The sequence below is a fragment of the Hibiscus syriacus genome, unplaced genomic scaffold (genome assembly GCF_006381635.1).
Source record: "Hibiscus syriacus cultivar Baekdansim isolate YM2019G1 unplaced genomic scaffold, ASM638163v2 tig00110556_pilon, whole genome shotgun sequence".
NCBI classification, from domain to species: domain Eukaryota; kingdom Viridiplantae; phylum Streptophyta; class Magnoliopsida; order Malvales; family Malvaceae; genus Hibiscus; species Hibiscus syriacus.
The window spans coordinates 4,800,619-4,827,611 of record NW_024062779.1 but is presented as its reverse complement, the minus strand read 5'-3'; the positions used below and the strand labels follow the sequence as shown (position 1 = coordinate 4,827,611).

At 35.2% G+C, this 26,993-nt stretch overlaps 4 protein-coding genes and 2 pseudogenes across 6 annotated transcripts; all 6 read left to right on the top strand.

The window, feature by feature from the left end:
- Positions 1-1,168: 1,168 nt before the first annotated feature.
- Positions 1,169-4,630, top strand: LOC120131523 (annotated as a pseudogene).
- Positions 4,631-5,386: 756 nt separating this feature from the next.
- On the top strand, positions 5,387-5,988 carry LOC120131693. Its single transcript, XM_039148623.1, has one exon. The coding sequence runs from the start codon at positions 5,388-5,390 to the stop codon at positions 5,772-5,774; it is 387 nt and encodes a 128-aa protein (XP_039004554.1). The 5' UTR covers position 5,387; the 3' UTR covers positions 5,775-5,988.
- A 2,981-nt stretch (positions 5,989-8,969) lies between these two features.
- LOC120131628 (tubulin beta chain-like) lies at positions 8,970-11,357 on the top strand. Its single transcript, XM_039148578.1, has 3 exons — positions 8,970-9,502; positions 10,120-10,389; positions 10,518-11,357. The coding sequence occupies exons 1-3, from the start codon at positions 9,106-9,108 to the stop codon at positions 11,192-11,194; spliced, it is 1,344 nt and encodes a 447-aa protein (XP_039004509.1). The 5' UTR covers positions 8,970-9,105; the 3' UTR covers positions 11,195-11,357.
- A 1,218-nt stretch (positions 11,358-12,575) lies between these two features.
- LOC120131629 (protein LSD1-like) lies at positions 12,576-17,092 on the top strand. Of its 3 annotated transcripts, XM_039148580.1 has the most exons (8): positions 12,576-12,582; positions 12,669-12,737; positions 13,333-13,446; positions 15,111-15,221; positions 16,128-16,189; positions 16,666-16,737; positions 16,818-16,871; positions 17,007-17,092. In XM_039148580.1, the coding sequence occupies exons 3-8, from the start codon at positions 13,335-13,337 to the stop codon at positions 17,046-17,048; spliced, it is 453 nt and encodes a 150-aa protein (XP_039004511.1). In that variant the 5' UTR covers positions 12,576-12,582; positions 12,669-12,737; positions 13,333-13,334; the 3' UTR covers positions 17,049-17,092. The 3 variants fall into 3 exon arrangements, with proteins under 3 accessions (XP_039004511.1, XP_039004512.1, XP_039004510.1); XM_039148579.1 differs by lacking the exons at positions 12,576-12,582; positions 12,669-12,737 and having other exon boundaries at positions 12,919-13,446; XM_039148581.1 differs by lacking the exons at positions 12,576-12,582; positions 12,669-12,737; positions 16,128-16,189 and having other exon boundaries at positions 12,912-13,446.
- A 9-nt stretch (positions 17,093-17,101) lies between these two features.
- Positions 17,102-26,993, top strand: LOC120131522 (annotated as a pseudogene).
- LOC120131630 (aconitate hydratase, cytoplasmic-like) lies at positions 24,442-25,150 on the top strand. Its single transcript, XM_039148582.1, has one exon. It carries the CDS (start codon positions 24,553-24,555, stop codon positions 24,976-24,978), a length of 426 nt encoding a protein of 141 aa, XP_039004513.1. The 5' UTR covers positions 24,442-24,552; the 3' UTR covers positions 24,979-25,150.

Sequence of the window (26,993 nt, the reverse complement as noted above, 5' to 3'; positions counted from 1 at the left end):
TTATCTTCTGCTCTCCTTGATTTCTTTTCAAGTACATGTATAATCGTTTCACTATTTTAAATTTAGAATAGAAAAGATAAATGTATAAATAAGGTCTATTTTTTTTAGAGGTTGTTCATATAAAGGTTTAATCTTTTAAATGATTAAATAAAGATATAATATTTTTAATTTATTTAAATAGGAGTTTAATCTTCTGAAAAAGTCGATTAAAGATAAGAAAAGGCTTAATGTTTTTAGGTCTGTTTAGATAATGATTTAATTCTTTTAATCTGTTCAAATAAGGATTCTTAGTAGAAAATACTTTTCATAAAAATTAAACTCCTATCTATGTAAATATTACTTATTAATGTTAGGTTACTGTTTGAACAACCCTTTAAATTAAGTCCTTATTTGATCATTTAAGCAGAAGAGAACTGATATAGGATTTAGGATAAATTTTTATAAGTTAATATTTAAATCACAGTCCGTATTAATCATGTTATAAAAGTTAATATTTAAGCAGAAGGCGTGTGTTATGTGTACCAAAAAATGAAGGGCAGGTGAAGGGTAGAGAAGAAAATCCCTTCCCCTTTATCTATGATTTTCTTTTCCACTTCTATTATAGAATTCCTCTTCGACCTGATCCCAGAAAAATTCCAAGATAAACTATTGTTGCACATAAATTGGGTAGTCATTACCTCAAATCCGGCCTGTAGGATTTCTACTCTTCTCTTTTTTGCATCATTCAAAGAGTACATATTATTAGGTTTTTGACCGTATTAATCATGTTATAAAAGTTAAGGTTCTGCGAATGCATCATTATTCATTCCTACCTCCCTGCCAGTTAGTATTTTCAAATTAGGTTGCTACTTTAAAAAACCTGATCTTTTCCCGTGTTTCTCAAACTAGGGCCTCTATAGGTGCTGCACATAAAATGATTACCCTTTCTTCCTTTATAAACACAGATAACCCGGTGTTCACAAATCTATGATGAACTGTAAAATTTGAATGATGTGCCATGATAAGCCAGTAAATTTGGTACTCATTCCTACGGCCTTGTTAAACATCTCTTATTTGCTAATTTTGCTCCTGAATGTGGCGTTGTTACTGTAATGCATGTTGCACATCATTTCCTTATTTGGATTTTAATATTTTATCTTGAACTGAGAAATCAACTATCGCTTCTTAGCAATATTAAGTACACTAAATTTTCCCCTTTCACTATTTTCTCTGCATTTATTTTGTCATAAAGCAAAGCAAAGAAGGGGAAAAATGAGTCTTTAACTTTAAATTTAAGTGTAGCTTTTGTTTTTATTTCGTCATACATCCTTAAATGTGCCAAAATATCTTAGTTCTTGGTTTTCGTTTTCCTTGGCTTATTATAGGAACTACTGGGAGGCCAAAGGGAGTTGTGATAAGCCATACAGCTTTATTTGTGCAATCCCTCGCAAAAGTTGCAGTTGTTAGTTGCAGTTGTTGGTTACAGTGAGGATGATGCACGCCTTCCTTCTAGAAATATGTATATTCCTTTTGATTGTATCTAAAGGATATGATTGAAGACAATGAAGAGGTAAAATAATTCAAACATGGTTGTTCCAAAGTGGATTTACCTTGTTGGATTAACCTGATTAATGTGGAAGACCATACCTATGCTACTAGGACTTCCAATGTGTGTCAAACATAGGGTATGAGTCTTATAGGGTGGAACACGAATTCTTCAAGAAAAATAAAATGTCGGAGTAACAAAAAGTCATACAGCTCAAGGAACAGTGCATCCTATCTTTTTTGTCTTCTATCCTTTGATCCCACTAACTTCTTAATACTTTATCGTCTGGTTATTTCCAGGTTTATTTACATACTACTCCCTTGTGCCACATTGGTGGTTTGTCCTCAGCCATGGCCATGCTAATGGTAGGAGCTTGCCATATATTCATGCCCAAGTTTGAAGCGACATTAGCCCTCAAAGTCATAGAACAGTACCACGTGACTTCTCTAATTACTTCAAAGCCATAGAACAGTACCACGTGACTTCTCTAATTACTGTCCCAGCAATAATGGCTGATCTAATCTTGTCAACCAGACTGAAGAAAAGTTGGAAGGGAAGTGACAGTGTGAGGAAGATATTAAATGGAGGAGGAGGCCTATCAGACAACCTTATTAAAGATGCCACAACCAAATTATTCCCAAAAACAAAACTTCTTTCCGCTTATGGGATGACAGAGACATGTTCTTCTCTGGCCTTCATGACCCTCTTTCAGCCAATGCTGGAGGCATCTGGTAAGTCACCGCAGATGTTTTCCGAAACTAATCCAAGTCCGGTCAAACGCGAGGTGTTTGTGTTGACAAGCCTGCTCCACATGTTGAAATAAAGATATGCAATGATGGCTCTTCTAATGTTGGAAGGATTCTCACCAGAGGTCCACATGTAATGCTAAGGTACTGGGATCATCAAATTCCTGAAAAGGCATTAAATTCTATTGAAGAAACTTGGCTAGACACGGGTGACATTGGGTTCGTTGATGATCATGGTAACCTATGGCTTGTTGGACGAACCAATGGTCGAATCAAAAGTGGAGGACAAAATGTATACCCTGAAGAGGTAAGCATCAATACAGTTCCCAACTTTCTATCATATACTGTATATACAGATCTGTTCTTGCTAATGGTTCTCGTTTTACCTTATAACGTTGATCTGTTTGATCATATAGGTAGAGGCGGTGCTAATGCATCATCCTGGAGTTCTTTCCTCCATTGTTGTAGGAATCCCCGATCCTCGTCTAGCGGAGATGGTTGTGGCTTGCATTCGATTAAGAGAAAATTGGCAGTGGTCTGATGACAGTTCTGAAAGCTCAGGTCAACGCAACGGGCTATTCGAGTCTAGTACAATCCTTTGACGTCATTGTAGAGAAAAGAATTTAACCGGGTACGCTCTACTAAACTTTTAACTCCATAAGATTTAAAACTGCATGGATAAATTTTGATTTTCCTTGGTGGTGATGAACCAAGTTGGTGAGTGTCATATTTTCTGAAGTTTTTCGTATTTTTAAAGGATTATACTCCATAGTCATATCCAAATATACTTTGCATGCATAGTCTATGAAAAATAAAAAGAGGCCAGGTAACATTTGCGGTGGATGAATACGGTTTGTTCACTGTTTCTTTCCGACTCTTTTTCAGGTTTAAAATACCAAAGATGTTTGTTTTACGGCGGACCCAATTCCCACTAACAACAACTGGAAAGATAAAAAGAGACCAAGTTAGATGTCCCAGCCGGTATCTTTTCCTAGTAATCTTTGATAAATATCTTTTATATTTGTTTAAAAAATTATCTATCAATGATTAATTTTTATTGATATTATAAATTAAAAAATCAATTTTTTTACAACTCTAAATAAATTCAATCAATAAATTAGATACTGATGATTTTTTTAAATATGGTCTATTCGATTTATTTTATTATATTTATTTATTATACTATATATTTAATTTTCACACGACGTAACTTAAACAAATTCGTATAATATATTTACACAATATATAATAGAAAATAATATCTATAGAATCGATAAATGTAGGTTAGATCTCGGGATTTTTAAAAATAATTATGATTATTTTTTTTTAAATTTCGTCTTTCGAATTTAATATTTTTAGACCGTCCAACCTCTAAGCTTTTACGGATAACCTGATGCCTATTTGTAACTTATAAATGGACATTTAACCGCTAATTTACAGTTTAGTTAGGATATTATTTATTTAATTAGTTTGAAGAATTATATTTCATGTTTTTTCTTTTGTCAAAGACGATATGGAAGGAGCAGTTGGTAGAAAATGAAATATCTTTTCCTCTCTGGTTGGTTTTGGTGGTGGATAATTTTTCTTCAATTACCTGTTTATGTAAACATTTATATTATATTACATTATATTATATTTTGTCCCTCTAAGATTTTATAAGTTCATCCGTATTTAAATATTATAAGTTCGTCTCTCTAATATAAAATTATACATCCATTCATGTGCTTAACTAAGTTAATATGATTAATTAATCAAATTCCAATTTAGTTAAAAAATATTAAAATATTTTTATTATAAATGACATTCCATTCATCCCATTAATTGCGTTTTATGTTGACAAACCACATAATTTTAAAACATAAATTATTAAATTTGACCATGTATAAAATAAATAAAATGACAAAATTATCCCTAAAGAAATTATTGATAAATTTTGAGATATTTATTTTGATAGATATAAAATAAGAAGATGAATTATGGGCTTCGCCAAATAAATCGATACGTCTTATGTTCTTGATGCGGAATTATGGGACAACTTGAAGGTTTAAAGTTGGCTTGGCTTGGGATCTAAATAATGACGATATGGAAGTGGAATCCGATAATAGAGAGGCTGTTTCGGTGCTCGATTGGGAATCTCATTCTTGGGGAATTTCATCAGTGGTGCCGCATATCGTTGATCCTGTTAAGCGTATTGGAGGGTAGTTTTGTTCATGTTCCCCGACATTGCAATGGGGTTGCAGATGGTATGGCAAAAATGGCTTGGTCGAACTCTTTTGGAATAAAGTATTACAACAGTCCTCCGGAGGAGATTGCTCGAATTTATCATCGGGATGTTGCTCATAATATGCAGCTGGAGTAGTAGTTGGCTGTAACTATTGTGCTTTTTTCATTTCATTCCAAAAAAAAATAAGGGTAAAAAAAAGGGAAATAAATAATTAATAGGACAATTTGAATTGGATAATTTTAAATAAAAAAAGGAGAAACTTAATAGGAGAGAAATAATTAATATTATTACATATTACCTTTTCATACTTCTATATAAAAATTTAAAATAAATAATTAAAAATTAAAATAGTACTATGAGATTCAAACACAAGACTAATGAATTCATATAAAGGTACGTAGTTTACTACTTCACACATGATTATTTATTATTTAAAAATTTTGATAAATATATTTTTGTATAAAATATTTTCTTCCATTACATCTATAAATTTTCGATAGAATATTTACCCATTATTAAAATAGAAAAAATTATTAAAAATAAAATAGTTAAGAGATGTTTTTGTATACTTTAGTAAAAAACAAACAATATGGTAAAACGGTTATTAAACCTTTGAAGAACGTCCTTAATAGGAGCTGTGCAGCGAAAAGAATGGCGGAAGACAATGAGGAGGGGAATGAATTGTTGCTTTTGGTTGGTAATATCTCAGCTTCTCTGGTATGCTGTATTTTACCGGCTCCCTTATGCAGAGGGAATGGTTGATCTTTTCAGTTGTTGAGGGAGGGAGACATTTCATCTTTAATCAATCATGCATACTTTGACATTTGAGCTCAAACCCTCTTTTAAAAATCTCCAGAATCTGCATTCAATTCGTTGCGGCTTGGTCGGGGAGATGATGGGCGGCAGCGAGTGCAATCGAAGTAAGCCCCATTTCGACATCACGCTGTCCAAGAGAACCAGGAAGCCACTCAATAATCAACCCCAACAACCTAATACCAACGACAAGGAATCAGAAAACGAGGACCGTAGAAGCTTGAAGCAGCTCATCAATGGCGATGAAGCCAACGGCGGCACGGCTTCGCTGGGCCGGCACTTCTCGGAAGAGGAGCAACAGCTGCAGCTGGTGAAGAAAAATCAACAGTATAACAACGACGGGGTAAAGCTCAAAGGAATGATGAGTCGGTACGCTAAAGTTTTGAGCCATTTGATCAAAGTTAAACGTGGGCCCGGTTTAGGCTCCAAGAAAAAACATCTCCTCCGGCTAACCAATATAGGCTGAGCTACTACTATTTAGTTGCCCGTCTTTGGATTCATTAGGTTTTCAGATATCATGCACGCATGCATTATACATTCAAAATATGTTTGCATATGGCATAACTCATACGTACGTAGAGTTTAAGATCTTGAACTTATGCCTGTGTTTACGTAATCCTGCTTTTCCGTTACTGGATTCTGTTGATAATATTGAGTTAATTAATCAGAATGTTCTTTATCCAAGTTACATGCTCCATTTGGATTAAATCATTTACTGGGTTGTTTTGAGATGTAGCAAATAACAACTTTCTTGTGACGGAAACGATTAAGGTGCATTAATGTTAGCTCCATAATGTTGTCTACTTGTCTATATTGAAGACAATTTTGCTTAATCCGAAACATTTTGTTGCTGTTGTGTGTTTTAGAGTTCTATTGTTACTTCCTACTCTCTTTAGATAAAGCTCACATGTTGTTATTATTATCAAAAAAGGATTAAAAAAAAAATCATCCAGTTATAGTTTTTAAAGAGTTATATTAGAAATTTTGAAAGTGTGAAATTATAAAATTTCAAAAGATATAAAATTAAAAAATTAATAAAAGAATATAAAAAATACTTAAAATATATAGGAATTTGAAATTTTCATAGAATGTGACCACCTTCCATCATCATCTTTCTCTTTTCATCTAGGATTATTATTATCATCCCTTAAAACACTATTTTGGAAAAGTATAGCATTATTTCCCTCACCGATGTTTAGGTTCATCACACACCACGCGATTAGGTAGACGATAGACTAGTGGCGGAGCCACATATATTTGAGGGTGGGCACGAGTCCATCACGAAATTCGATTTTTTTTAGTTCATCATTTTATTGATAGTGTCCACCCTAGAATTTTAATTATGTTCGTCCATTCAAAAATTTGTATTACTAACTCATGTGTGTCCCCCCTCAAAAATATTTTTAAATCCACCACTGCCACAAACAATTGTGTTCCGCTCCACTACATTATAACATGAGAGACAATCGACAGATAAGACAATCTAACTTATCCAATCACCTGCACCAACTAGATAGAACGTATTACTAGCAAGCTAGTATGATAAGTCGCATGAGAACCCTAAACTACCTATTGATAGACACAATGTTTCATTGTTTTACTATCCCAGGCTACCACATATTTCCAAGAATGTAAGATCGAGATCCATCTTTCTCTAAGAGTGGTCAGATTTATTTTTCTTTTCTCTTTTGACTTACGATCATTTTCTTTGAGTTTTATTATCGTTATCATTAATCACTTTACCAGCTACTCTTTACTCAAATCACAGCTACCCTCCCAATATTAAACATTAACAAATACCTATAATTATTAATGTCATCTCATAAATAAATCCCAAAGCCAGCCTTGATGGTCAGCAAGCTGCATTATTTAACAAGTTTAGTAATAAAATCCAGCCAGATATTAGCATAGTATCTAAATCTAACGTGGTTAGTAATAGTGAAATAGGAAGCAGATCATGATGTTGGGTAAATTAATATTATGATCCTTCAAAAAGCCACATATATCAGCTCTCGGAATCCCGAAGAGCCTGGAGTTTAAAATGGATGGAATTGTGTGAGCCAAATCTTCCCATGTGGATTCCTTCATTATTGATCTTGTGAGGAGGATCATCAATGGAGGAATTCGGCTTTGGAGAGGATGCTATCAAGTTGTTTAACTCCTCCATATCGAGATAAAGACCACCGACAAGAAGAATATCTCTAAAGATTTAATTTCAAAATTAAAATTTGACTCTTAAAAATGTATAGAGTCAAATACTTCACACTTACCACACCACCTGATCATATAAACGTGCATGTCTAATACTCTGAAAAATGAGCGAGTAATTAAATTTATTTAAATAAAAGATTTTAAGGAATACAATTGATTGATAATCATATATTTGATTTTATGATTATATTGGTGAATAAAAGGTTATATGATCAGGTGGTGTGGCATGTTTATGCTTATAATTTTTATTAATTTAATTGCTTTTTTTAATAAATAATAAAGCCTATCTTTTATACAAATTCAACTAATGACCAGTTCAGTTCAGCCCAGTCCAATCCAATCATGTTGGATGATAATTAGGGGTAAGTAAAAATTCGACTCAATTCGAATTTTTTTTTTTAATTTCGAGTTATTCGAGTCAACTCAAATTATCAATTCATTTTTTGAGTTCGAGTTGAGTTGCAATTTTGAGTTACTCGAAAAAACGAAAAATTGAATAAGTATTTTGATAGTTTTATGACTTAGTCCCTGATTTCATTATTCATTCAATTCCTTCTTCATTTTAAGTCCATTTATTTATCAAATTTGAACCACATGCTCCTAAACCATCGTATAATACATTTGTAATTTCAATCTCTCTTTTTGATAAATAACATTTTTTTATTTTTCAATTTAGTTCTCAATTTTTCATATTTTCTTTATTTCTTCAATTCATCCTTTATTTCAAGTTCCTTTTTACTAAATTTGAACCACATGCTCATATACCACAATCTAATACTTATGTAACTTCGATTCTTACTTTTTTTACTAATAATGTACCTTTTTTATTTAGTCCCTTAACTTTGCATTTTACTCAATTTGGTCTTTTGACTACAATTGTTTGTAAATTCTTTCTTCACATCAATTTATTGACTCCTTTATACTCTCATCAATATTTTACCCTCAAAACAATTTCTTTAAATTATAATATTATGAATATATTTCATAATTTTAGATTGTATTTGATATATTAAATAACATTATAATGTGAAAAGAATATAATATATATATTTATTATGGTTAGAGAAAGTAAAAAATGGAACAAATCCTTATCATAATACTATAAATAATTATGATAAAATTAGTATAGAAATTTGAATAACTCAACTCGAATTTCTTAAATTCGATTAGATTCAAAAAAAATTTAAATTAAGTTTGAGTTGTGAAATACGTCTCATCAATTTAAATATCTTAAATTTTTTTACTCGATTCGATTGAATGATCACCACTAAATTGATAATAGGGTTTGTTAAATGTAATTTAATCCGAGAAAAGAATTTGTTAGTATTAGGACTTGGGAGTACTTATTTTCAAAACCATTTTTGTTCTGTTTTGCAATGTACATAGGAATAATATCTGTCTGGATGTCCCATTCAACTATTAAAAGCAAAGCGTTAATTAGGCAACACAGTTTACCCCCTTCCAGCGTTCACTCCCGTCCATACATTACCCATCAAAAAGCAAAGCGACCCACTCTCTTGGATCCCCCATCACCTTATTTTCCCAAGAAAACGAGCAGAAATATCTAAACCCTTGTGAAGGAAAACATGAGAGAAATCTTGCATATCCAAGGAGGTCAATGTGGGAACCAGATCGGGGCTAAGTTCTGGGAAGTGATATGCGACGAGCACGGGATCGACAACACCGGTAAGTACAACGGCGGCGAATCGGTTCTTCAGCTGGAGCGGATCAATGTCTACTACAATGAAGCCAGTGGCGGTAGGTATGTCCCTCGCGCTGTTCTCATGGATCTGGAACCCGGTACCATGGACTCCGTCAGATCTGGTCCTTTTGGCCAGATCTTTCGTCCCGATAACTTCGTCTTTGGTCAGTCTGGTGCTGGGAACAACTGGGCCAAGGGTCATTACACCGAGGGAGCTGAACTCATTGATTCCGTTCTTGACGTCGTAAGAAAAGAAGCTGAGAACTGTGATTGTTTACAGGGTATATATCATCCCTGTAACTTTTTATATTTTCTTTTTATCTGCTTGTTGTATTCTTTTTTTCCTTAAATTTCTATTGTATTTGTCCTCAATTTTGGATTTCTGAAATTGGGTTTGTTCTTGATCTTGGGTTCATTTTGCGGATAACATTTTTGTAGTGCAGATTATATCTTTGGAACACTACATGTTGAAGTAAAATTGTGATATTTAAGTAGGGATTGTTAAGGCGTTAAATCCATATGATGATTTATTTCACTGCTTGTGTTTGAGGAATTGACATTTATTTTCACCTTTCTTGCTTTGAAGTTTTTGTGGTTGCAGTATGGTCTGATTTTGTCTTTAGCCTTTTGTACAATTGCAATGAAACAAACATATGTTGCAAGCTTGTCTTTTTTAATTCAATTTAACTTGATTACCCAGCCCATTTATTTATGTTTTATGTAAGGATATCAATATTGTCTATCATTGGTTCGTAGTTCGTATAATCTTAAGCTTTGAACTTGTTCTTGCTTCAGAGCTTTTTGTTACCAATAGCTGGTCTCAGAAAGCTCACCTGAAAAGGAAAAGAAAAAAATAATATCTGCCCTCAATTCTCACTTTTAAGTGTCTTTGGGACAGGATTTCAAGTTTGTCATTCTTTGGGAGGTGGTACTGGATCTGGAATGGGAACCCTTCTTATTTCCAAGATTAGGGAGGAGTATCCAGATCGCATGATGTTGACTTTTTCGGTATTCCCGTCTCCTAAGGTGTCTGATACAGTTGTTGAACCATACAATGCTACCCTTTCTGTTCATCAGCTTGTTGAGAATGCTGATGAATGCATGGTGCTGGACAATGAAGCTCTCTATGACATCTGCTTCCGCACCCTCAAGCTTGCCACACCAACTTGTAAGTTCTGACGTTTCATCGTAAATGCCTAGTTTTATTTGCCTAACTAACTGCCTTGGAATCAATATCCCAAATCCCAAGTATATATAATCTGTCTTCCATCTGATTCTTCTTTTAACTTGACTCAGTTGGTGATCTTAACCACCTCATCTCTGCTACCATGAGTGGTGTCACATGCTGTCTAAGGTTCCCTGGACAGCTGAACTCTGATCTTCGTAAGCTGGCTGTCAATCTTATTCCCTTCCCTCGACTACACTTCTTCATGGTTGGATTTGCACCCCTGACATCAAGAGGATCACAGCAGTACCGGAACCTGACTGTTCCTGAGCTGACTCAGCAGATGTGGGATGCCAAAAACATGATGTGTGCTGCTGACCCACGCCATGGCCGATACCTTACCGCTTCTGCAATGTTCCGGGGTAAGATGAGCACTAAGGAGGTTGATGAACAAATTATCAATGTCCAGAATAAGAATTCATCGTACTTTGTTGAGTGGATTCCTAACAACGTGAAGTCGAGTGTGTGTGATATCCCACCTAAGGGTCTGAAAATGGCATCCACTTTCATCGGAAATTCAACTTCCATTCAGGAGATGTTTAGGAGGGTTAGCGAGCAGTTTACTGCAATGTTCAGGAGGAAAGCTTTCTTGCATTGGTACACTGGGGAGGGAATGGATGAGATGGAGTTTACTGAAGCAGAGAGTAACATGAATGATTTAGTTGCAGAGTATCAGCAGTACCAGGATGCAACCGCAGACGACGAGTACGAGGAAGGAGATGAAGAAGAAGAGGAGTATGTTGCTTGAGTTATTAATATGTATAACTCGGTTGGGAGATGTTTATGTTGTCAAACTTTAGTTGACATTTCATGATATGTATTATTGTTGTGAGTTCTACCTTGTATCTTTGATGGATCGAGTTCTTGTGACTATATTTGCTTCTGAATGATAAGCCTTGAACTTAATATTATTTTATTTGTCTACCATCATTTTAAGAAATAAGACTTTGTCTTGTTTTAGGTCAAGAATTGGATAATTTTGTTTATTCTGTCTGTTATAAAAATACTACTGAAAAGGCATGAAAGTATAGTAAACGTAAAATCATATTTGAACCAAGTAAAAGTTCTACATTTTTTCCATGCAACTACTGTGAAGCCAAATGCTCGGGTAGTCGGGGTGCAATGAACAGAATAACTAAAGAGAGAGATCTAACTTAAACACCATTAAACTAAAGCTACAGAACAGCTTAAATGAAAGTAGTCTTCATGTACTGGTTATGTCCTGGAAAACCTGAAGCCTATTCCTTCTCGACGAAATATTGTTCGGTAAAGCATTGTATCTATCCTTAATGCAAAATGATACTAGCTGTTGAGTTATATTCTTCATATGATGCGTAGAATGACCACGATGCTGATAAATTATGTTGGAATTCTGATTTTCATCACCGAACTCCTCGTCCTTGTTAAACCCATCACGAGAGCTCTTCTACAGATATTTTCTTCCACACTGAAATTCTTCCTTCTTTTCTTCTTCAACCTTGTCTGCCCAGGTTTTCTTATTTGGTGCAGCATTTACTGGTTTTTCCACTCCAATTTCTGATTCATCTTTAGAAGAAACTGATGGTTCTACATTAAGAATTTGCTGTGAATGAGTAGTCACACCGCTTGATTGCTTGCTAAATGAATTGCCAACTGATTCTTCAGCCCATCTTCTCCTTGTTTGATCTCTATTATTTAGCCACGACGAAGAGTTTCTTGGCTGAGTGAATAAGCCTTCTTGAGCCTCCTCTTCCTCCTATATGGCCAACTGGAGAGTTTTTGGGCTTCTCATTACTTGAAGAAGGGGGGTCTTCTTTAGGATTCTGGAGCCAAAAGGAGTAAAGAATTGGAAAACATTGCATTTTGCGGTATAAATTAAGAGACCGTGGAGAATGAAATAAGTAAATAATAGGAGGGTCAAAGCGCAAAAACTCGACGGAACAAGGAGCAATGCTTTGCGTTATGCTTTGGCGTTTCCTAATTCCTAACGACATTTTCTTAAGAAACTTCAACCAAAAGAGAAAAAACAAAAACAAAAAAGCGTAATTGCAAGATTCCTAGTTTTGACGGATCTAATCATATTTGTTAAATCACGGCATTTAAATTATCCTGTTGATAATATTATTCTTTTTCTTGATATTGAACTTCTTCTTCAAGGTAAAAGTTACCTTCCTTAGTATCACTATCTCTTTTGAATTTTCCTCTTATTTAATTTTATTTTTTGTTTTTCATTTGTTTGACAGGAACTTTTAAGTATTCCATTGCTCCTCAAAAAATTGGGATTGGTTTCTTGTTGAAGGAAGGGAAATCGGGTGTTTCTTTCTCTCACTTTTTTTCTAAATTAATGTTCGGTTTTCACTGTAAATAAAGGGCTTTAGAAATGATGTACTAATTTTGCCTAGTTTTTAACTAATATATGATTGAAAGGACAAAAGAGAAAAAGAAATGCTTAAAGGGAAAGATTGTGCAGTGTGAACCAGATTTCTGTTTTAATGATTTTTCTCTCATATTTTGTTATTTAAAATTCTTAACCTCGCTTTTTTTCTACAGTGATTGTAATGCATAATGTAGTATATCTATAATTGTACTTTGAGATAGAACTCTTATTAAGTTGCCACTGAATGCTAGTTGTTAAATGAATCTTTTGCCTTTCAGACATTTTTATTACTATTCTATTTCTCTTGACTAACAATTTTGGTGTTTTTGGATGTTATGAATTTTGACCTCTAGATGTCATGTTGATTGTTGCTTCATAGAGGTCAATGGGATTGTGTTAATGGATGAGATTTTACTATCATATGCTTTATATTGAATCTCAAAAATGGCATTATCACTTGTAAATCGTTATTATTGTTATAACCGGGTTAATGAAAAGCATTTTTACATCATTCTTTACAATGAATGCAGATATGCAAAGCCAACTCATTTGTAGCGGATGTAGGAGCATTCTTCTTTATCCTAGAGGGGCTACAAATGTTTGCTGTGCATTTTGTAATACAGTTTCCCAAGTCCCTCCCCCCGGTAAACTTCAATTATCATTCTTATTAATTTAACATTTAAAATCAACTGTCAGTTTTCTGAAGTTGTGAACAGTTGCAAGTTGTCAGTATCTTCAACATGAACATGTTTATTATTACTGAAACTCAAAAGATATATGCATCATAAAATTAGCAAATTGTTCTCTTATTTTCTGGGTTTATCTATATAGGTGAGTGGCATTGGGAACTACTTTATGTTGGAATACTTGGCTTTGTGGGTTCCTTTTCACCCCTTAATAATGGACCTAGTGATCTGGGTTATGCTTCAAATAGTCCTATTAGAAACTACTGTACCTCGTCATTAACTAAATGATTACTTTGGTTATAAATACCATGGAGATCCAATGGACCCCATTTTTAGTTATGCTAGAATCTTATTTGAAAATTTTATGAATTTGCCCCTTGCCTAAAAATTGATCATTGGTTTTATTACTATAAATGCTGAAATGGGCATTGAATTGAGTGGTACAAATGATGGAACTGGGTTTTTGTTGTACTGACGGTTGGATTTAATCTGTCTGTTCACTGCACACGACAGCTATATTACAAGTTTGCTTGAATGGGATTTATCATATGTAATAAGCCACAAGCATTGTTTTTTTTTTTTGTAGTTTGAGAATGTATTGTCTTACTTATAATTGACTTATGTTAGTTAGATATGATGCCCGACACTCATGTCTGACAGTTGCATTTTTCAAACTCAGTAACATATCAAAGAAGCTAACATGCAATATATTCCTCTATTTACTTAAGTTTTGGAATGGAGCCTCAACTCCCCTAAACTCGATTCAACTTAATAACAAAATATAGTAAAATCAAACTTGTTACAGGTTGTTAGTGAGAACTTACTGCTATTTGTTTTTGTGATTTTGATGTTACCTTATTGGGTAATTGTTAAATATATTTTTAGTTTGACATAAGTTCATTCATTGTGGAGTTTCTTTCTTCCTTAGCAACTTCTTTATGTGAACTTGGTTGTGCATAAGCTAGATAAAAATTGAGTTTGAATTGAATGAGTACTCCAAACAAAACTCAAATTATCTTATGGTCCCTAAACCATACTCCATTAAAACTGTTGGAAGTATGAATCTTGGAAAGCTGCTCAGATCTACCATTCAACTTGGCTTGATCGTAGCCCACCCATATCAAGGTTGTTACACATATCATTTGGGCATTTTGGCTATGTTAACTTCCTTTTGTTTGGTACTTAGATGTCAACATGATACCGGATTTCCAAAGGTTTGTTTTTAAAACAACTTAGTAAGATTATTGATGGCAATCTTTAATTGCAGGGTGATAATCTGCCAATCAATATGGCTGTATCCTTGGCACTATTTTTCCTGCTCCTTTCTACAGATGTCTGATTGCAATGCTACTGTATTTTCTTTTTATACGAGTTCTCTTTTTCCTTTTGTTCATTTGGTTGCCTTGAACGATGTATACTTTGAAACTATCTGGTAATGCTTATAATGGTTGTGGTGGTATATAAAATTTCTACAGAAATAAAAGATTAGTTTAAGGCAAAGAAAACAATAATGTAGGGTGGCCAGTAACATTTCTCTTATCTATATATGTAAATAAAATAAGTTCAATATCAGCTAAGAATCTTATGGCTTGATAACCCAAGTTTTTAAATTAACCCTGCAGGGATGGGAATGACTCAACTCATATGTGGGGGGTGTCGAACATTGCTAATGTATGCATGTGGAGCAACAAGTGTAAGATGCTCTTGCTGTAACACCGTCAACCTTGCGACAGGTATAATATACTGGTTTGTGTAAATGATATTTGTGGTCATAATGTTCGGAATTGCAAAATTGTTGCTATTCAATGGAAAGTCATTTTGGGGCTTTGATGAAAGTTTAATGCTTGTGGGTTCCTTCTACTTTTTATGCAATGTAAACAATTTTAAGAAAGTCGCTTAATTTTTTTTTGGAGAAAACGGGACTTGTTCTGTTCTTTGATTAGCGCTTCCCCACCCTGTATTTAGTGAGTCACAATGCGTTCCACATGGATGATTTTTTTATCATCTTATATTATCATTTTCTTTTACTAGCAATGTGAGCTTACTTTGAGTAGTTAAAAATCTTAGAATGTTTCCAAAGTTTGTCTGCCATCTGGATTATTGGCTGTTCTAATCAAATTATGCATACATCTTATTTTTAATGATTTAGGCTGCCAATGCAGTTTTTTTGTGGTGGCATGCGCTTTTAGGCTGTGTTTGTGGTTGTTAATCATTGCTCTGTTTGCGGCATTTAAACTATTTCAGTAACCAGATGATCTTAATATGCTTCTTTATAGAAAGCGGCCTGATCATTTTGGACTTTGGTTTTGTCTTTTCTCGAAGTGGAATTTTTATTTTGAATACCTGAGGTTGTATATCTTCTATGAATTTTGGGAGTGAGTACGAACTATACTGTACTTTCTTCTTTGGTTCATCCTTCAATCTTTTATCAGTGCATTTCCTGGTTGCCTGGCAACAAGATTCATTTTTTCCTCCCCTCTTTTAATTCCATGGTCCCCAGCTTTTTTACCGACCTTGTTTTTTCTTTCTTCTCTTCTTGGATCTCATTACCGTGAAAAAAACACCATCCTAACAGATAGCTCACATCAACTGCGGGCACTGCCGAACAACCCTAATGGATCTCATTACCGTGAAAAAAGCACCATCCAACCAGATAGGTCACATCAAATGTGCTGTTTGTCAATATGTTACTAATGTTGGCGTAAGTGTTTGATTGAATTGACACAATTTTCATTTGTGTCTATCATTGATATTGAACATATTTATATATTGCTAGATAGTATTATTGCATGTTTTCTGATACAAGGTCCCATTTTTTAAATCTTTAAATTCTTCTCAATATCACCGTATTAATGGACTGGGATATTTATTTCTCAAATATGCAAGATTTTGCTTCTTCTTACCAGACAAATTAATTCTTCTATGCAATGATTGCACATGGTCTAATGCTTCACCTTTTTTATTCTCATAAGCTGTTTTTTTTATATGTTTACCCTTTTGGAAGTGAATTGCATTGTATTTAATCAGAAGGATAAGTACTTATTTACTTACTATGCCCATGCGATAAATATTTTTGAACACCAGAGGCGTTGTGTGAGGCATGGTATATATTTTTATGTCTGGATAACCTCTATTTTGTGGTTTACCTACTCGCTCTGTTTCTCATCTATGTTTCAGATGGGCAATGTAAGGTTTCCTCTCCCGGCAAGCAGACCAAATGCCACAGGGACTATACCATCCACTTCGACAGTAAGTTATTAAGTTTGATGTCATTTCTTTCCTTTAAAATATAGATGGTTTCGAGCTTCTGACTGATGCCTTGTGCTCAGAGCCAAACAGTTGTCGTCGAGAATCCCATGTCTGTTGATGAGAGTGGCAAATTGGTATATATAGTTTGAATGCACATATTTACGTTATGTGTGTTCTTCATTGTCATGAACTTTTATTATGCTATTAAAGATGGAACATGGGAGGGGGAAGAAGAAGGGATGCCTGATTCAAAATTATGATTATTGCAGGTGAGCAATGTGGTGGTGGGCATAACAACCGACAAAAAATGATCCAGTGGTGTGTGTTTTTTTAATTATTTTATTTGTGGAGAATGAAAACAAGCATGGTTATGATTGCAGCGCAATTAGTTGCATATAGTTGTGTATATTATATGGAAATCATTAAAATTTGTCCACTATCCATGTCCGTGTCGCTGTTCATGATGACGTATGGAAATATGTGATGTTGCATATTGTGCATGAGAGATTCATGCCTATTTTTTATGTTTAGAAAGATATGGAAGGGGGTGTAAAAAGTGGCTACTCATGTTTGACAATTTGAATAGTGATTCATGCCTATTTTTTCCTTTCATTTTCACTCATTTGTACTGTATTATGATTCAAGCAGCATGTTGAGGACCACCATCTGTATTCACTAAACTATATGCACTGGGTTGATCCAAAAATATGGTATGGAGTGCCTAGAAATCATGCTTCCACTTTTGAGGCTGCAATGAGAAAGCATCTCCCTGATTTGTTTGAAGAACAACCAGATTTGCTCCATGAATTGGTGAAACACTTGTTTCGCTTTTTTCTTTATTTTATTTGGTTGGATTTTTGCATATTTTCTACAGTTTTTCATTGCTTCTTGCAGCCATATTTGATTTCTCATCAGGTTGATTATGAGGAACAAGTATTTTCAAATTAAAATGTCAATTCCTCTAGCACCTTCATCCTGCTTAACTGTGAATTTATACATTTTAAGACGTAATAGTGTTAAAGAAGTTGCAGTATTTTAAACAGCTCTCTGGTGTCTACCAATCTAAATAGATCATTGATGTAGAAATGTTGGACCTTGGTTCCAAGACATCGAGGGATCTAAGAGAATCAGGTACAAGAAAGAAATGCATGTAGGTTGCTTTTTCAGCATGCAGTTTATGTTTTGTATAATGTTATTCTTATGATTGTGCAACTGTATCTTCCAGTGTAATCCTAGAGAGCCAGGTCGGTTGTGTTGGTACCTGGTGATATCCATGCATATTCACCACCTGCGTCGTTAACCAAAGACTATACTGATTAGAACACCATTAAATCATCTATAATTGAAATTTTAGAATAAATATGCACATGAAATGATTTTTAAGTATCTTAAGAATCTCATTACTTTTTCCTAGATGGTGTATCTGTTCCTTGTCATTCACTCCTATCATATTTATTTATTTATTTATTTACTTTTATATTAGATTAGCTTATTACATGCATAAAGTTTGCAATTCATCTTTGGTCAGGTTACTCAGTTTTCTCCATCTGTTCTAAAATGTGAGGGTGTACCAATCTATCGAGCTGTACAATGTTCTGGGGAGTTTGTTATTACCTTTCCAAGGGCATTTCATTCTGAATTTAATTGTGGCTTCAACTGTGCGGAGGCTGTGAATGTTGCTCCTGTTGATTGGCTAGAACATGGTCAACATGCAGTGGAGCTCTACAGTGACCAGCATCGCAGGACATCGCTGTCCCATGACAAGCTGCTCCTAGGAGCAGCTTGGCAAACCATCCAAGCTCTCAGGAAGTTATTTTTGCTGGCACAGAAACTCCGGGAAATTTGAGGTGGAAACATGTCTTTGGAAAGGATGGAATCCTTACAAAGGCTGTTAGGGTAGATTCTTTTCTCTCCTCTCCCCCTATCCCTTCCACCCTGAAAAAGGAGATACTTTTTTTATTAGCTTATTTAAATGTACTTGCATGATAAAGTGAAAAACTTCTCTTGCCACTATTTATTCTAATCAATGTATGTAACATTATCACTTGTTATCAGGCACGAGTGCAGATGGAGGAGGAAAGATTGAATTGCCTTCCACCTCACTTACCCTTACGAAAGATGGAAATAGTCTTTGATTTGGAACGTAAAAGGGAATGCTTCTCTTGTTTCTATGACTTGCATCTGTCTTCCTGCAGCTGCAACTGCTCTCCTGAGCGATTTGCATGTCTGAAACATATAAAGAATTTCTGTTCGTGCCAAACTGAAGAAAGATATGTCCTCCTTCGATACACCATTGATGAACTGAAAATGCTAGTAAAAGCTCTGGAGGAAGGAGTAGATCCTTTTAAAGCATGGGCATGCACAGATATTGAAGGTTGTGATGCTCATGTGTCTAATTTGGTTCATAATAGTGAGGTAGTAAAAGTAGAACCTTCTCAAGTGAAAGTTTTTCTTTTTTCCGGGGAATTAAAAAAAAAAGTCGGATATTATTACTTCATCCTCTTATGGTCACGTTTCAGAAGTATTGCCATCAGACTGCCAGCATGGGACTAAATTAAAAGCTTTTCATACCACCATAGATAGTGAAAACAATGTCTATAATACCGAAGTCCTTACAATGGAAAACTTGGAGCAGGATGCCAGCATGAAGTTGAATCTTGGTATTATATCTGATTATCCTGCAATCAACTCGTTAAATGCCTTGGATAGCCCTAATAACAAGAGTGATGTGAAGACATTTTTACCTTCTTGTAAGCATGAGCGTGGCTTTGATGAAGTAAGAGAACCTGTCCTAAAAAGAATCAAAAGTGATTGTAGGCCGTCATCAGATTCTCGAGATTCTCCCAACAAGTATCAGCATTCAACTTCAAGTGTTCCTTTGGATTCTGATGGCTTTGATGTCAATAACTTGTTTAGCGTTGAACATCAGTCTCCACATCCATGGAAATCTAATATCTTGATGAAGACAACAACTACCAATAGCTCAGATGTAAATGCATCAATTGCTGCCCGAGGAGATCCATTGTTGAATTCTTCTATGGAATCTTTAAATTTCGGATCTGTCATGTTCGGAAAACAATGGTGCAGCAAGCAGGCTATATACCCAAAAGGTACATGACAGTGGAGTTTGATCTGATATGGAGTTTGATCTGATATTTTACTATTTAATCACGTCTTTCTTACCAATATAAGGATTTCATATCCGTGCTTGATATTTATAGGATTTAGAACCCGTGTTAAGTTCTTTAAGGTGCGTTTGGTTCACAGAATGTAATATTACCAGTGAGAGTAAAAGATTATTGGGGAATAGAATTACTGAGAATGTTGTATTTTGTGTTTGGTTGGTTTAGCAGGTAAGATTACAGTGTTTTGTTAAAGGAATAAAAGATTATTGGAATGTATATTTTACCAAATTGTCCTTATTATATATTTGTTTTTTAATAAGTTGAATTCTACTATAATATTACTATAATTAATTTATATATTTTCTTTAAAAAATTTAAATTCATAAAATTCATATAATTTTTTTTACAAAATTGAAAAGATAAATAGGTTTAATGAAATGATAAAATTTTATTTTAACCCCTGAACTTCATATAAAATTTTAATTATAGATTTTTTTTTTGTAAATATAAAATAGTTTAAGGATAAATTTATAATTTAACCTTCGTAGAATTTTTATTATTAAACGACAAAAGAATGATATTTTTGAAAAAAAAAATTAAGGGCATTTTAGTCGAAAATGTCAGTAATCCAACAATACTTAAGGGAAGGGGGTAATCACATCCCCAGTAATATAACCCAAAAAAACCACTGTTGGGAATAAAAGATTACCAGAGAATAGGATTACTGACCAACCAAACGGGGGAATGAGGATTCCATTCCCCCGGTAATCTGTCACGGTTGGGAGAGAGGAGGAGAAGCACAAAACGAAGAGCATGAGGGATTTAGAAAATGAATTAGGGATTGCACGTAGTGAATTGAGGAATTTTGATGAAGAGTAATTAAAAAGGGAGCATGTGACTCAAATGGAGAAAATTAACATAGAAAAGAGCATACTTACTTGAGGAAGAGAAACAAGGGCCTTAGGATAAGCCCAAGCCAAAATAGGAGGAAAGCTAGTGTATTGTGATTAAATAACCATGTACTGCAGAATATAGTTTTTATGTGTGAAAAAAATGAACTCTTTATTCTCTTGAATCTCTATTCTCTCGTCTACTATCTCCTCTTTTCTTCTATTCTTCGTCTATTTTTCTTCTCTATTTCTTGAGGGTCATAACAAATTGGTAATCAGAGCCATCATTTCCTGGCAGCTTGAAGCAAAAAAAATCAAGGCATGACAGCCTCCATTAATCTTTCTTCGATTCAGAGGCAGCTTGACGATCTCACGAATATGATAAAGCATACAACGACTAAGTCAACCCCTCCTAAATGGTGGCAGAAAGAGGACAGCCAGTTGAGTATGTTGGAATCAAAAATGGCGTCGCAGCAGAGAGATGTAGAGCACATGTTACAGTTGCTGACTGGTAAAAAGTGTGAGGAAGAACATGATGATTCCCAGGTGTTCGATAAATTGCCAACACCAAAGGTAGATGTACCAGTGCAGCAGAGCTACCCGTGGTACAGTTCAAGCAGTGGTGATTCTGATCCCCATGCATTTGGTGCATATGTATTCCGGCCTAACGGCTCATCTCCAATCGTTATTTCACGATCAGTTTCATTGAGGGTCACTCGTGGACCCCTAGTTGATGAATTTTTCCAACAATTTAATGAATGGATCTACCAGGTCACCAGACTCTACAAAGACAAAGAGCATGCTGAATTCGAATTCACTATTGGTTCGATTCCCATAGATGACATTGTCGGAAAAGAGATCATTACTCTACTAATAGCAAATATGGCCACAAACAAGGTGTTTCATACTGATTCTAATGGGAGGGATAAACTTGTAGAAGATGATGACCCTTACAAGTTTAGATTATTGCTAATGGGAATCAATCTTAAAGATTCGCGAGTTGAGGTCGATGAGATAATTGGAAGGAGCAATTATTTTGTTGTTGTGAAGATTCCATTTACTCATACCAAATGTGTTTTGGAACTCTTGTTGGAATATGCCCGCCAACTTGGCCATAACTATATTGGATCCGAGCATATTCTTCTTGGGTTGCTACATGAAGGTGAAGGTGTAACAGCTCGGCCACAACTTACACTGAAATTCAGTCAACAATTTCCTATATTGCATTGGATGGTGGATGGAGGGTGGACCACTATAAAACTCAAACAACAACAAAACAATTAGACGGATCTCCTTCAACGGTAAATGTGAATCAATTTCTACAGTGCCAAAAATCTGTTGCTGAACATCCCTTTAAGGCAGTATTAACAAGTCTTCCCAAGCCAGGTGGTGGCGAGTTTGGAAAGTTCTACAGCTTGTCTGCCCTGAATGATCCAAAGATTAATAAACTGCCATACTCTATCAGAATCTTGGTTGAATCTGCGATTCGTAATTGCGACAACTTCCAAGTTAAGAAGGAAGATGTTAAGAAAATAATTGATTGGGAAAATACATCACCAAAGCAATGCACAAACTTGGCAGTGATACAAGCAAAATTAATCATTTGGTTCCCGTAGATCTTGTCATTGACCATTCGGTTCAAGTTGATGTAACCAAATCAGAAAATACAGTGCAAGCAAACATGGAACTTGAGTTTTAGAGGAACAAGGAAAGATTTTTCTTTCCTTAAGTTGGGATCTACTGCCTTTCATAATATGCTTGTTGTTCCTCCTGGTTTTGGTATTGTGCATCAGGTTCAACACAAACAGAATATTATACCCTGATAGTGTGGTTGGAACTGATTCCCATACAACTATGATATATGGTCTTAGAGAAGTTAGTTGGGGAGTTGGTGGTATTGAAGCTGAGGCAACCATGCTTGTCAGCCTATGAGCATGGTTTTTCCTGGTGTTGTTGGATTCAAGTTATCTGGAAAATTAAGAAATGGCGTGACAGCTACTGACTTGGTTCTAACCGTGATACAACTACTTTTAAGGCCTTTTTGACTTAAGTTATTGTTTGTTTAAGGGTACATATAGGTCATTTGAGATGTATGTAGTTGCATATAATTGCATTTGTGGTGGTTGTTTTATTTTATTTTATTAAGGTGCTATATGAGGAGGAATGTGTGGTTTTTAATGATGTGCAGAAAATAACAAGCAAAATAGGATAGCTGAGAAGTAATACCGCGGCATCACACGCAGATTGAAATGCCTTGGGCATTTCTGGCACAGAAAACGACAAAAAGATACAGTTGTACGAGGACAACTGGCTCTGCACGTGAAATGATGGCTGTAACAGCATGTTAGGGTACCACTGCCACCTGGAGGATAAGGTTCACACACAAGGTGTGATCCTAGGGGTATGAGGGGTATTTTGCACCCAACAATATCCCAACAACCTCATCATTGCCCCTAGATATTCTTATTATATATTACACCTCACAAGAGAGAGTGTGTGTGGAAGAAATGAGACGCATAGAGTAGAGCAAAAAAATCTCATTTTTATTTTCCCTTTTCCTTTCTTCTTTCTTGGGTTTTCCTCCATTGATAAAGCTTCAAGGAGTGGCTAGCTAGGTGCCGAAAGGAGCTAGCGAGCTAAGGTGGTTCGTGGTGGCCGAGGAGACCTCCGGTGGCTCGCGTCGAAGGTTATTTCTCACTTCCCCTTTTGCTACTATTTTTTCTATTTATTTGTGGGATTGTTGGAACGAATATTTGCATGACTTTATGTTTGGATATTTCGAACCCCACCATGAACTAACTTATTTGGTGGTGGTTGGTTTAATGGATGTTTAGATTTTATTTTAGTGGTATATTTAAGTTTATTTTAGTTCTTTATTTGCTTTGCTTATGAATGTTTCACCATCTAGGCTTGTAAGAGGCATGGAATTATCCATTTCTTAGATGAAGTTTAGGTATTCGGGAGAAACCTAAGCTAAAAATACTTGTAAGTATTCGATAGAACCGCAAGACAAGATCCTCATAAGCAATGGGTTATAGTATTTCAAGGGGCTTTGAACCGGCCTAGGGATATTATAACCTAATCCCTTAGATCTCAGGAGAGACTAGGATAGGATTTCAACGACTAAAAAGGGTGTCTTTATCAATAGGGTAGGCTGGCCAACATCGTTGAGTGAGAGCAGATGCCTTGGCATCCTATTCTATTAGGTTCCTTTGAGAACATTTTAGGAAAGCCCTGTCGAGCAAGTAAGGATTATATAGCTTAAATATGCCTGAGGAATAAGTTTAGCATCCTTAAATCGATCCCTATCATTCATTCCATTGGAAGCTTGTCACGTGAGGATTATTTACTTTTTATTTCATTTTTTATTTATTGTTTTTACCATTTTTCATTGCCTTGACATTTCACCATACTCAATATTAAACATTTGTTCTTGCCACTGCATTTCCATTTACTACACCATCAGACCATTCATTCATATCCACCATCATACATTTTTCATTTGTCGTGACATTTGTATATATCAAGACTAACTATACTTAGATAGAATAGTGCATAAACTTCACTCAATATCCTTCCAATCCCTGTGGAGACGATACTCACTCATCACTTTATTACTTTTGTGATTGTATATACTTGCACATTATTTGCGTATAATTTTATAGTACTCACAATACGCAACATATAACGAGCCTCAATAAGAAATAGTGTACTCGTCATATCTAGAATTAAACCTTGCAGAAGTTGAACCCTGTATATCAGGGCCACAGAGACCTCATGATCGGGTTCCTTTGAGAGAAATGAAGAGAGATCGGAATTCTTGTCTTAACAATAAAGTTGATTTCAAGGGGTTTGTTGTGCCAAAAGCAGCACAGGGGAAAGTGGCAAAATTTTCGTTCTATGGACAGCCAGCAGAGCTTAGGCATGTCAGTGTTGTGATTGTTGCAATTACGATCTGCACGAATACATCAAATCCTAGTGTCATGCTTGGGGCAGGTCTTGTTGCAAAAAAGGCTTGTGAACTTGGTTTACAAGTCAAGCCTTGGATAAAGACAAGTCTTGCACCAGGTTCAAGAGTTGTTACAAAATTTTTACTACATAGTGGGTTGCAAGAATATTTGAATAAGCAGGGCTTCAATATTGTTGGATATGGTTGCACAACATGCATAGGAAATTCAGGAGATTTAGATGAATCAGTTGCCACTGCTATTTCAAAAATGATATAATGGTGTTTGTTGTACTTTCTAGGAATCGAAACTTCGAGGGTCGTGTGCATGCCTTAACAAGAGCCAACTACCTTGCTTCACCTCCTTTAGTGGTTGCTTATGCCCTTGTTGGTACGGTTGATATTGATTTTGATAAAGAGCCAATTGGAACTTGGAAGGATTTTGTGGTCTTGCTATCACAAATTCGATACTTTGATCCTTGGGGACAAGGATCGTCTAAATGGGAGGAATTGTCACGATTGGGAGAGAGGAGGAGGAAAAGCACAAAGCGAATAACACGAGGGATTTAGAAAATGAATTAGGGATTGAACTAGGAATTGCACGTAGTGAATTGAGGAATTTTGATGAAGAGGAATTAAAAAGGGAGCATGTGACTCACATGGAGAAAATTAACATAGAAAAGAGCATACTTACTTGAGGAAGGGAAACAAGGGCCTTAGGATAAGCCCAAGCCAAAATAGGAGGAAACCTAATGTATTGTGATTAAATAACCATGTACTGCAGAATATAGTTTTTATGAGTGAAAAGAATGAACTCTTTCTTCTCTTGAATCTCTTATACTCTCTCCTCTTTTCTTCTCTTCTTCGTCTATTTTTCTTCTCTATTTCTTGAGGGTCATAACATAATCCCATATGCCGTGAACCAAACATCCCCTTAGTGTTATCAACCCAACATAGACTTCTAGCTACATCTCAGAAGTCGTAGATGCCGGGCTCAGTGGACCTCTATTTAAGGTGAGACTAGTGCTTGTCTGCTTTGGCCATAAAGGTTCACTTGTTGAGTAATCACTCAAGGGATAACAGAGCCAAAATCAGGAAAAAGAAGAGAAATGGAAAAAGAAAATATATCAAATAGAGAGAGAGAGCATGGCGTAGTTGACATTTAAGTTAACAAGCAACCAAGAGTAGTCGATGAACATTTTTCACTGAGTTAGCTTGCTTGTACAACCTTATGTTGCTTACATCCGTTATTGTATATTTCAGGTCACTTTAGAAAGTTGCCCCACTGTAAACTTTGCAGATGTGTCGGTGGAGAAATGCTAGGAAATGGTGGTGCTGCAACTAAACCAAGAAATTTTAAGGAGAAATCCTGGGGGAAGTGGCATTCTTCCTTTGCAATCACCGAAGAGCGTCAATGGACTTGAAATGTTTGGATTTCTCTCACCACCCATAATTAAGGTATGGTAGCCAAATAGCCATTTTAAAACTTAATCTGAGTAATTTGACTGGTATTTGTCTGATGCTTTCTCATAATTACATCTAAAATGGCATCTATCTTATCCTGAGGCAGCACAATAAAGTTCCTAATGCATGTCTTACAGCATAGCCGCCCTTCTTCTATTTAAGCTATTGTACAAGGTTTCAACTCATTGAAATCTTTCAAGTTTGAAAGTTGAGCAAATGAACTAATGTCATTGCTGATGATGCTCATCTGACTTGAATATTTTAGCTGACAAATATGATCCTTAATATTTTATCATGATACTGGAATACGGCTTACGAAATCTGATGATGAGATAATATTACTTATTAATCCTTTAGCATGTTACAGCACTAGTTCCATAATATTTTGAACTCAAAACAACTTGTCCAAGCCTTTTGATATTGTTAAATTCTTATCATTTGAAACTTGCATTTATCTGAATAGCTAACATACTGACACAAATTTATGCCTGGTCAGTTTTAGTTGTGACATTTGAATTCAGTCATATATTTCTTAACAAATTGCCATCTTCCAGGCTATTGAAGCTCTCGATCCGAACCATCAATGCTCAGAGTACTGGAATCAAAAGACTAGTAGCGATAACAACAAATTTAAAATGAATACGGATTTAGATTGAGTTGGCCATTAGGGTAGAGGGAAACGAAAGCAAAGGCTTTGGTGTTGAATTGAGAAAATAGGTAGAGGATGATGTGACCCAGCATCGAGTTGGTGAAGAGAAGTAGACAGGTAGTTCTAAGAAGAGTTGAACATAATGCGTAGTGAAGCACAAAGAGCCGATGGAGATTGGAGAG

Excerpts from the sequence above, each read along its gene's own strand:
- LOC120131693 (XM_039148623.1), top strand. The coding sequence starts at position 5,388 with ATGATGGGCGGCAGCGAGTGCAATCGAAGTAAGCCCCATTTCGACATC.
- LOC120131628 (XM_039148578.1), top strand. The coding sequence starts at position 9,106 with ATGAGAGAAATCTTGCATATCCAAGGAGGTCAATGTGGGAACCAGATC. Across the intron at positions 9,503-10,119 it reads GAACTGTGATTGTTTACAGG|GATTTCAAGTTTGTCATTCT; the intron begins GTATATATCATC and ends TCTTTGGGACAG. Across the intron at positions 10,390-10,517 it reads CAAGCTTGCCACACCAACTT|TTGGTGATCTTAACCACCTC; the intron begins GTAAGTTCTGAC and ends AACTTGACTCAG.
- LOC120131629 (XM_039148579.1), top strand. The coding sequence starts at position 13,293 with ATGAAAAGCATTTTTACATCATTCTTTACAATGAATGCAGATATGCAA. Across the intron at positions 16,190-16,665 it reads AATATGTTACTAATGTTGGC|ATGGGCAATGTAAGGTTTCC; the intron begins GTAAGTGTTTGA and ends TCTATGTTTCAG. Across the intron at positions 16,738-16,817 it reads CTATACCATCCACTTCGACA|AGCCAAACAGTTGTCGTCGA; the intron begins GTAAGTTATTAA and ends CCTTGTGCTCAG.
- LOC120131630 (XM_039148582.1), top strand. The coding sequence starts at position 24,553 with ATGAAGAGAGATCGGAATTCTTGTCTTAACAATAAAGTTGATTTCAAG.